General features: G+C 35.1%; 1 protein-coding gene across 2 annotated transcripts in view; it reads right to left on the reverse strand.

The window, feature by feature from the left end:
- Positions 1-1,042: 1,042 nt before the first annotated feature.
- Positions 1,043-12,293, reverse strand: part of slc66a2 (solute carrier family 66 member 2) — a 34,354-nt gene continuing 23,103 nt past the window's right edge. For both annotated transcript variants that reach the window (XM_079441346.1, XM_079441345.1), the window contains one exon: positions 1,043-3,681. In XM_079441346.1, coding sequence (XP_079297472.1) covers positions 3,474-3,681 — 208 coding nt within the window. In that variant the 3' untranslated portion in view covers positions 1,043-3,473. The remainder of the gene's footprint in view (positions 3,682-12,293) is intronic.

The raw sequence follows: 12,293 nt of genomic DNA on the forward strand, positions 1-12,293 counted from the left end.
TAAACTTTAATTTACGCTCTTATATAGCTGATTTGCAATAACTATGTTTATGAAAACACATTTCTGTATAGCTCTGCTTTTAGATGCCATAGTCTCAGGATCTGCCGGTTGTAATAAACAGTGAAATACCCTTTAAAAGAATAAAGGTTTCTTATTTTCAAACTGTCTTGAGTGATAGATGGTTCGTAGTATATATAGATTAGAGTTTAAAAAAGGGAAAGTGAACTGAATGTTACTATATGTACTTAGACATGATACTAGGGTATTCTTGACTACCATGTAAATGCCATGGTATATGAATATAGTAATAATTCAATAGCATGGTATTATCATCTAACATTTAGTTGATGTAATAAGTGATTAAATACGTGTGACAGAGGGTCAGATTGTCCTGAACCACACTGACCAGTGGTAGATAGATCCTTATTGATTCCACTGAGAGTCCTGTGCTCATAAAGCCACAGGAGAGACTGTGTGTACTGCCAGTACAAACACTGCTAAAATGACCACAGCCATAATGAATGCACTCTCAGGTCAAGTCTCAGGCCAGCAGGGATTGTAGGTGGGGGGAGTGAATGTCCAGCGCTCTCTCCACCCTCAATACCACGACTGAGGTGCCCTTGAGCAAGGCACCGAACCCCCAACTGCTTCCCGGGCGCCGCAGCATAAATGGCTGCCCACTGCTCCGGGTGTATGTTCACGGTGTGTGTTCACTGTGTGTGTGCACTTTGGATGGGTTAAATGCAGAGCACGAATTCTGAGTATGGGTCACCATACTTGGCCGTATGTCACGTCATTTTCTCTTTTTCACTTTCAATAATGCTCCATTTTTTTCCATTTGATTTGTGAGATTTACCATCTATCTGATGTTGTTTTTAGTAAATGCGATTATTATTCATAAATTTTAACATTTTTAACGTCTGAGTGTAACTGTTTGATAAGCTAACATCAAATGCATCTGTGGAGGAACCTGACTGTAAAACACTAAAAACTCTAAACATCTATTAATTTATATATTAATGACAGCAATATACATACAGAATAATAATAAAAAAAGTTTATTAACAAATCTTGCTATAAAAAAGTAGCATAGCAAATATATGACCAAAAGTATACAACTTAATAAGAACAGAACATTTGGCTAGAAAGGCAGTAAACAAAAACAAAACCAGCACTCAACTGCGAGTATCAATACTGTATGGAGTGCAATGACAGAGTAAACCTATATATCATCATGGGAACCAGAGTATATGCCAGTTACTTGCATTCAATGGCAAGAACATTAAACAGAAGACAGTTTAAAATAATGGCAATACAGAATAAAGCAGTTATTTGATCAAATACAGCACAAAGGGAAACAATATATATTTAAATGACGCTCAAGTAAAATACATGATATCTCAGAACAGCAGGTAAAAAAAGATAGAATAAAATAGAAAACAGAAATAAATAACAGTGATAGTAATAAAGCGTTTTCCTTTAAAAGAAAACCCTCTTGTCTTTCTAATCTAAATGGGGAGAGTTTTATCAGAGACTCATATCTTGTCTCATAAAAGCCATATATTTAGTCAAACTGTTCCTCACAATAACATATCTAACATATTGATAAGCAGCACCTCTCTCATAACTTTACTGGCATGTAACATCCCTGACTATAACTACTGGACCAGTATTAATCAGCAAATAATCATTTTCTTAAAAAGTATTTGCCATATTTTTTCATGATTTTTTTTTAATTAAGCAAATGTAAAAAAAAGATAATAAATGTAAAAGTTAAAAAGTAAATTTATGAAAGACATGTGAAAAGATATATTTTCCAACATTTGAACCCCCCCCCCCCCTCCTTTTCTTTACTGTATGTAAACATATCCTGTTTTAAGGACCTTCAGGTATTGTTTCCTTACAAAACTAATTGTCTTATTGTCAAGTAAAAAAAATAAATTAAACCATACATCAATCTTTAAGCATAAGCCAAAGCATGATAATGCAGTACAATTATTATTATTATTATTAATAATAGCAAAAATCAAACTTTTATAAGATACATAAAACTTTTACTAGAATATGACAAATACTGTTAAAGAAAGGACTGATGGTTGAAGCACTTGGCCTTGAAGTCATACATCTCTTAATGAACCCCCAATGTGCCGCAAATACTGTACTTTAAGTCAAACTTTCTTAAAGAGGTCAAAAGTCAGTATTTGAATACAGTGACTTCATATTTTGTCATGCTAACTGAACTGATTGCATGTAAATGAACTAGGATTGCTATACATATCTCCAAAAATAATATTTGGGGAAGACACTTCCATCAAGTCATGTAGATTTGTGAACTGTATTAGGATTGTCTCCTACTACCAAAAGGAGAGAGGGTTTGTTATTTTCTTTTTTGGTTCAAAAAGACAAAGGGCTCTCCCTGTGCTCTTCATTAGGCCTTCACTGTGTGAAAACACCACAGCGGGCTACTGAGGTAAAACCAGTCTTCTCCAAATAAAACGGCTTTAACTGTATTAATCTCTTATTACAAAAGCTTTGTACATTCGTCCATCTGATGTCAGATACATTTCAAGTCATTCTGAGAGTCTGTAAGGCAAAAGTTTTCAAAAGCATGATGATTACCTTGGGCTGGTTTGTATATGTATGTAAATGTGTAAATATAACTGCATATCTTTATGATATTGCATGTAAAGTTTGGTTCAATGTACATTTATACAGTGGCACCAAAAATCAGAACACTTGACGAAATAGTTCACCTAACAATGAAAATTTGCTGAAAATGTACTCACCCTCAAGCCATCCAAGATGTAGATGAGTTTGTTTCTTCATCAAATTTGGAGAAATTTATCACTGCATCACCTGCTCACCAGTGGATGATCTGCAGTGAATGGGTGCCGTCAAAATGTCTTGGGTGCAGTCCAAACAGCTGATAAAAACATCACACTAATCCACACCACTCAGTCCATCAGTTAACATCTTGTGAAGTGAAAAACTGTGTTTGTAAGAAAAAAATCATCATGGGTGACTCATTCTGACGGCACCCATTCACTGCAGAGGATGCATTGGTGAGCAAGTGATGTAATGCTACATTTCTCCAAATCTGATGACGAAACAAACTCATCTACATCTTGGATGATTGGGGGCGAGTACATTTTCAGCAAATTTTCATTTTTGGGTGAACTATTCAAGCAACACTTAATGTATGAATGTCATTTCATTACATTACCCCCCCCAAAACAAAAAACAAAAACACATGGCATTAATTTCAAGAAAAGATAACAAGCACAAAAAATTTTAATAAAAAAAAAATCTAACATCATAGTTTGATGTTGTGTATCTAATACAATGACTTTCAGACTTAATTAAGTGTGGCTTAAGTGTATCACTTATCCAGATATGTTTTGGGGACACTGTATAAAGATGCTGTATGTATGCATTGTAATAGATTTGAGCACATTCTGTGAAGCGAGGGTGTTTCATAGGGCCTTGGCGCTGGTGGTGTGTGTGATGTGTGAGATGGGTTTCTGTGGGTAGCGGCTGTAGTAGTACACTTGGAAGAGAATGGCAAAGTCCACGCACACCTGAAGGAAGCCGCAGATCCAGAACTGCACAGGAGCCTGAGTCAACAGGAAGTAACCGGTCTTGAAAGTGTCTCCACTGGTCCACATTAACACCATCTTAATACTGGAGTGACAGGAAGTGAGAGAGAGAGAGAGTTAGAGTCAGAGAGTGTTATTAAAGTCTGGAAACATGAGAAAGCAAGAGGCAGATCAAAATCACTGAAATTGAGAAAACAGGCAAACATGCAGGATGAGTGACATTTCAGGTTTAATACTAACATTTACTGGTGTGTATTATCACTGACTATAACTTTTACAGTTTAACTGAATGAATGAACAAACAAACAAATACAAACATGTCAGATACAGTCAAAAAATATTTGACAATTTTTTTTTTTTTAATGGAAAAAAATCACAAAAATGAATTATTTATTTATTTAGTTTGTATATTGTCATAGTTCTCTTTCTCAGCCAAGAATAAGTAAATTAAGAGAATTAAGTAATTAAGAGAACAGAAAAAAATCTGCAAATAAGCATTTTTCATAAAAAGTAGTTTTCTTTTTTTTTTTAAATCAATCAATCAAACAATTATGCAAAAAACAAAACAGTCTAAAATATATTAAATCTGGATAAATCTGGATTTTTTTATTTTTTTAAGCAGAAATTTTTAAGCAACAATACAAATTTAAGATATTTGTCTAAAAGTCTAATGTAAATTTATCTTATTTTAAGGCATTTTTTACTGGAAAATGTAAGAGAGATATTTTTCTAATAGTCTAATGTAAATGTATCTTATTTTAAACACATTTTAGGTCTTTCTAAGCACCTCTATAAAAACAGGATGAGGCTTTCATGATATCAGTCATTAGTTGGGAAAGGACAGGTGTAACATTGAGGCCTGACAGTTACAGTGTTCCCACAGGCCGGCTCCATCTGCTCCGCCTGTGGGTCTCATGCCCTCCTCCACGCTTTGTTTCTCACACTTGAGTACAAGATTACACGTCCAACTGTAAAGCATCATACTGTCATCATTTACTCACCATCTTTCTTCCATGGAGAACAAAAGGAGAAACTTAGAAGCATGTGCTGGTCAAGCTTTCCTATTCAATAACCATGAATTGAGACTGAAGCATTCAAGCTAAAAAAACAGCATAAAAGTAGTCCATGCAACTTATATATTATAATTTCAAACTCTAGTTATGTGTTAAAAAACAGAGAGAAATTTTGGTCATTATTAATTGTACACTTAATTGTAAAGTATATTTTAACTGTAAAAGTAAATTAAGAAATTGTATTTATTTGCATTTAATTTGGATAAAAATACACTAAAGTACACTTTTTAAAAAGTATTTGATCATTATATTAACTGTAGTGCTTTATTTAACATTACATTTAAATATTTCATATATATACGGCATCAGGTGTCTTTGCACCATAAAAATAGCATGCATGATAAATACAATGTCATTTTGGAGCTTGACAGTCCCAGTCCTCACTCACTTTAATCAAAGCAAAAAGAGTGACCAGGATATTGTTCAAAACTTCACCTTTTGTGTTCCACCGGAGAAAGAAAGTCATATGGTTTAGAACTACATGAAGGCGAGTGAATCATTTTCAGTGGGTGAATGATAACTTTAGCGGTCTCCTCAAGTGCAGAAACCTTTGTGTAACCCTATTCAAGCACTGAGAACGGCTCACATTTTTAGGAAGAAGAATAAACAAACTTCCTTTGTTCGGCCATATTTGGTGCATCAGCAACTTCACGCAGAACTGCGCAGCAGTTTTTCATTTCCAGACGCAGAATGAAAGAGGGATTTCAGTGCGTGTACTACACACACACACACGCAGACACACGCACACACACGCACACTAATTCCACCTGCATAAAGCTGCTCCACCATTGCTGTTTCGTACTAAACAAATAAAATATTCAAGCTGTGCATTTTACTTTTAGATTTCCCAGAATACAGTGCTCCACAACACTCCAATTATTCCTTTTTTTGGGGGGGGGGGGCATACTAAAGGACTTTTTGCTGTGAATCATACATTTAAGTAAACAGCCTGAATGTATGATTTTGTGTGTTGACATTAACATGAGTGCATATAATTTGACCAAGTAGGATTTGTTAAAAGATAGTTAGAGTCAGGATTAGAGACAGGCTTAGGGATGTGTTGAGTTTAGGGATCAAAGTTATGACTAGATTTGTTAGAAAGAAATGTTTTTCTGCAGTCAACAACAGATGTGGATGTTGGAAGTCACCCTATTTGCAAATACATATAGACACTTGAGAAAGACACTATGACAGTATGGGGTCAATAAGATTTTATAAAACAATAAATAATAATTTTATTCAACAAGGGCATTTTAAATTGATCAAAAGTGACAGTAAAAATGTTTATAGGAAAGGTCAATCAATATATCACCGAGACCGATATACATATTTTTTGTTCAGCCAAAAAGTGTTGGAAGCAGATTTTCAGACAGGACTTTTATTTTGGCAGCACTAAGAGGGCCAGCACTTGAATGCAGACATGAACATAATATTTAAACCCTTGATTTCAAACAATGCTGTTATATAGTTAGTGTTGAAAATATAACACTTACTGTTCACTTCCTTGTTTTTTTTTTTATTTTATTTGTGAAAAACACTATTGCTATAAGAATTACTGAATCAAGATGTTGCCAAAGCATAAATCTGTTAATTTTTATCAAGCGCAAACTCTTTTTTTCATATTGATAAATTTTTTACATATAATATCAATGTTTAATATCAAATATATTGTCTTTATATTGGTCAGTGGTCACCCTGCTCTAAGATATTCTAAGGTATTGACCATCAAAAAAATATTATATTAAATAATATATTGCTCAACCAATAGTTTATAATGTTACAAAAGAGGATTTTGTGACACTGAAGACTAAAGTAATAGTGGCTGAAAATTCAGCTATGCTTCAAATAAATTACAATTTAAATGATATTCAAACAGAAAATAGTTTTTATTTTTGTTATATTTCAGTTTTACTATATTTTTGATTAACAAATACAGCCTTGGTGAGCATAAGAGACTTCTTTCAAAAACATTTAAAACAATTTTTTTTTATATATCAATCCCTAAACTTTTGACCAATAGTGTATAAGAGTTTAAAAATCGAATGCAAGACTCAGTGAGGTTACTGTGGTGTTTTTCAAGCAGCAGTCTCTAAAAGATGAGTATACAAAACAGCTGGGTGTAAAGAACAAACCAAAGAAAACAGAGTACAAAACACTGAACAAATATTTTCTTGCCCAAAAGAAATGGAGTCAGGTGGAGGTGTGAGCAGAGAGCAGAGGTAAACACTGTTTTCTCTTCTTTGTTTGGCTCTGTGTTACACTCAAAGCAGAGCTGAGAGCCGGCCTGATCTACAGCATCTGATAAAAGGCCACTCTGAGAGCTTATTACAGCAGCACGTCCTAAAGAGATGAAAGAGCGCTATCAGCGCCACCGGGCCACAGCGATCAGCCCACAAAACAGCACAACTTAATGAGTGTGAGCGATGATGTGGACAGGGTCACGATCCCTTACATCATTAAAGGTGAAATATGTACGTTTACCCCGCTAGCGACACCAAACCACTGGAAAAAATAAAGATAGTTTCCCAACATGTTTCCTAAACACCCCTACTGTCCAGAAGATGCGGGACAGCTTGCTTTGCACCATAGTTGCACTGCTGATGCAAAGCATGCCTCAAATTATAGACAGCATAAAACAACAAAACTGCTTGCAGACTTTGCAAACATTGTAATATTGAGTGATTAGATTTTCATTTGAAGCACTGAATCAAATCTTTTCTCAAAACATTGTTTCCTCTTCAGTCTTTCAAACTAAACAAAACAAAAAACACAAACCATGACAAAACAAAACAATAAAAAACATAAACAAAAATGACAAAAAAAATGGAAAACACAAGAAAAAAACAAAACAAAAAACATGACAAAACAAAAACACAATAAAAATCATGACGACAAAAACAAAAAGAGACAAAAAATGAAAAACAACAACAAAAAACATGACAAAAAACATGGTAAAACAAAAACCCCAACAAAAACATGGCAAAACAAAAACAAAAAACATGACAAAAAAACATGGTAAAACAAAAACCCCATCAAAAACATGGCAAAACAAAAACACAACAAAAATCACAACACAAAACAAGCAACAATGAAAAAAAGACAAAACGAACAAAAAAAACATGTCAAAACAAAACAAAACAAAAACATGATAAAACAAAAAACACAAAGCACAACAGCAAAGCAAAAAACAAGTAATAATGTTAAGAAATTACTTCATTATATACTTTGTGTTAGACAGCTTGTTTTGCACCAAAGCTGATCAACTGACAAAAAGAATGCCTCAAATTGTAGACAACTGTAAGCAATCCCATAATGCACTGCAATATTCGTTTGCATATATAATAAACATTTGATAAGCATTTCCATCAGAGATGGCAAGTATTAAAAGAAAATAGTTTGATCCTATTGAAAATTAACATTTTATTACAAAGCAGTGCTAGTTTCATGTCTTCTTTTCAAATAACAATTTCAAATCAAATTAATATTTCATACCCACGTTTATTGCTAAGTAGTCATGTAACAAGTGTTATAATGTAATAATGCACAAGCTAGTGTAGAAGGTGATAAAAAAAACTAAATATCTTATAACATCTATAATATTCAGAATTTCATCTGAAGCACAAGACTAAACAAAAACAAAATAAAAAAAAAAGTTTCTTGTCTAAAATAATTTCCAACAAATCCCATACATTTATATACAGTATTGATTTGGTAAGTAGCCATGCAATATGTGTGATAATGTACAATCAGCTGATTATAAATGAGAGAAAATCTGTTTTCATAAGACATACAAGAACTAAGAAAAACAGAAGATTCTGTTTCTCTGACTAATGAAAACATCTTAATGTTTGTATATTAACCATCAGATTAATCAAAAACTAGGTTTACTGTAAATTAACTATAAAGCACAGTAGTTTGGGATATGGGCAGTGTTGGTGCATGCTGTGGTCAAATGAAATAATATAAAAAAAAAGAGCAGTGATCAGTTTTAACCGCTCCATGATAGAGTATAAACAAATCCTCCTGCAACATTTACCAGAGAATCCCAACAAACAATGATCGGCTGACTAACTCTAGACAGACATCAGGCTGGTAAACCACACCAACACCCACGAGGACATCAAAGACAAATATTATTAATATTCTGTAAACTGGATGAGATGGTGTTCTGGTAACTATAAATGCACATTTTGAGAAACTACAATTTTATGGTTGTTAAGATACAATTGTTTTTTTCCCCCTCATGATTTTTTCATGATTAATGCATTTGGTTTCAGGAAAGCAAGAAAACGGAATATGTGTAATTACTGTGTACAGAATATTTGTTTATGTATATATATATAAAAACAATGGACAGAGGTGAGAGCCTTTACTCATATCTCTCTCTCTTTCACAAACACACACATACACACACACGCACAAGTAGACGCACAGATCCTATATATTTTGTAAACTGCATGAAAAAGCACAAGTAATTCATGAATTCTGAATTCTGCAATATCTCAGTAATAAAACACAACATTTATAGATGTTTGTGCAAGACATTTTGCTGTCAGCCTTCAGTCATCTGCTAATGTTTTACTTGTGGGCGATATTTCACTTCTTACATAGCATCTAGTGCTTCCTTTTTTATACAGATTTCAGTCTGACCCAATTTCCACTCTCCCTAATCTCACAAAGACAGATGTTTGACTTCTTTTCTGATCACGATGAAATCTATCCACTCTAACCTTAAAAAAAAATACTGACTTAAGGTCTCTGCACAAAATAAATACAACCTCACGTTGTGTCAATCACGTTTGCACACTGCCTCGAAACTTTCGTCCGTCAAAAAAAAAATTCGGATCAGGTTCGATTTTTTACATTTTCGCATCGGTATCATGCATTTTCATAGGAAAGGATGGGGAATACGAAAAAACTGAAAAAACGCATGCGAAAATATCGGACTCAGTGTGCAATGGCCTTTTAGACTGCACCATCTTACTGATTTGTAAAGTAAACCAACCAGTCATTTTTTCTATGACAGTGGAAAGTGATTTGACAGGAACTTAGTTCCTCTTTGACATGACTTAGGGAAGTCGTGGCCTAATGGTTAGAGAGTCGGACTTGTAATTCAAAGGTTGCGGGTTCGAGTCTCGGGCCGGCAGGAATTGTAGGTGGGGGGAGTGAATGTCCAGCGCTCTCTCCACCCTCAATACCACGACTGAGGTGCCCTTGAGCAAGGCACCGAACCCCCAACTGCTCCCCGGGCGCCGCAGCATGGCTGCCCACTGCTCCGGGTGTGTGTTCACGGTGTGTGTGTGTGTGTGTGTGTTCACTGCTGTGTGTGTGCACTTTGGATGGGTTAAATGCAGAGCACGAATTCTGAGTATGGGTCACCATACTTGGCTGAATGTCACTTCACTCAAGTGTGAACTAATGAAAAGATATAACTAAAGCTACACATAAAACATAATATCTTTTAAATATTTACTTATACAAACGTTGCAAAAAATTTTCATTTGAAGCACTCAATGTACACTATCCACACACACACACAAAAAAACACAAATCCAAAAAACAATACAAACCAAACCAAACAAAACTAAACAAAAAAAACTAACAAAACCAACCCCAACTCCACAAAAAAAAAAACACAAGACAAAACAGAAGAGAACAAAATCAAACCACATAAAAAAGAACAAAAAACAAATACCAAACCAACAACAACAAAACTACACAAAAAAACTAACTAATAAAAACAAACAAAAAAAATAAATAAATCACAAAACCAAACAAAACCAATCCAAAACAATCTCCCCAAAACAAAAATCACAGAACCAAACAAACAAAACAAACAAAAATCACAAACAACAAAACAAAATAATAATATTAAAAACAAACAAAAATCACAAAACAAAACCAAAGCCACAAAACCAAACAAAACAACAAAACAAAAACACAAAACCAATCCAAAACAACCTATCCCAAAAAAAGAGTGACGTTTAGTCAAATAAAAGAATGTGTTCTGTATTGTAAAGGCCTCAGACCATGAGCAATCTAAGGCAGTAGCAGGGCGAACAACAGAAGGTGATCAAAAGTCCTGCCTGAGCATCTCTGGCTGAGAGGATGTTAGATCTCAACGACATGAACACACCACCAACAGCCTGAGAAACAGGGTGTTCAACATAAAACAGTCAACACAAACACACTACTGTGAAATACTGCTATCCTGCATAGCGTCTCCTGACAGACAAGCAGGAGGGCAGCTTCCTTTTGTGGGAGCATTCACCGCGCACCTGACGCCAGCCTAAAATCTACGCGCAACTTAATGAATGGTTTGTTTGCAGCACGTGGATACAAACCAGCCTGCTGCTCAGTAAACACATATGAAACAAGAGCTGGGTGCTATTGCGGAGCGGCCGCGAGATCATTCACACGACTAAATAAGGCACTGAGGGTCTTCCAACTCAAACTAACAGGACTCTGGCGGGGAACCTTATAAGGCTGGCTGTGGGGGGCACCGCTTTCCCTCCCAGTGCGATTCATTAATGTTAAACAAAATGAAGTAAGATGAGGCCAGAGGTTCATTCACAGCAGCAGTTACCAGGTAAACAACTCACTCTGAAACAACTAACAATGGCTAAACAACTACAAAAGAAAGAGAGAAAAAACAAGACTGGGAATAAGATGGAAAGTTCACCATTTGGTTTGATCAGTGCAGCAACAAAAAGAAGAAAAAAAAAATCATAATTCAATTTAGTCTTGTAATCAATTTAGTCTTGCAGTCTCTAGATAAATCGTGAGAGATTGTGGACGGTCTACATTGAACACTGTGCGGATCTGAATCTGATACGACCGTTTCCCATGCAACAGAAATTACTTTAGGTTCAGTGGGACATTCAGGGAACATAAACAAGATAAAGCAGCACAAAAGTGCAATAAAAGTTGTCCTTAAGTCAGATGAAAGTTTTGGAAGGTCTCTGGCCTCAACAATGCAAAGACAAATCTGTAAAAGTGTTCAGTATGGTAGCTCATTATGACTTACTGATTAAAATGCAAATATGCCTAATAAAATTCACTGCCTCATGCTTACGTTTTTACTTTTTTTGCAAAGCCTAATCTGTATATAACATTCTACACCTTTTAGCTAAACATCATTCATTCAGTCCAAATTCAAAATTAAATTTCTCCCGCCCCTTCCTCCTCAGAACTGACTCTCGAGTGGGTTGCCAGATTGAGGACATGCAATCGAATGAGCAAAATGATTAATGGAAGGTCAAGAGTCTTGCACTGTAAGTTGATGAATTGATTTATTTACATTTTAATATGCCTATATTCATAGAGCGTTTTAGATGGATGTTGAAGATTTTAGGTCGGACAGAACCTGCGATCTCTGACCCAGTTCATTTGCTGGCTATCGTGGCTACAGTTCTCTGTGTTTTCCACCAACTGGCAACCCTGGGGTGTTGAAACACTACTGATTAAACTGGCAGTGGGCGGAGTCACACAGACCAAAACAAAAACAGGCATTCCGACATAGTTTTTGCTGAGAAACATGTATGTGAACGGAGTTTCCTAAATATCTGCAAACATATTATGCTATCTTTAGGCTTCAGTACAGTTAAAAAATTACATACAGCAC

The sequence above is a fragment of the Barbus barbus genome (genome assembly GCF_936440315.1).
Source record: "Barbus barbus genome assembly, chromosome: 19".
In the NCBI taxonomy this organism is placed as follows: domain Eukaryota; kingdom Metazoa; phylum Chordata; class Actinopteri; order Cypriniformes; family Cyprinidae; genus Barbus; species Barbus barbus.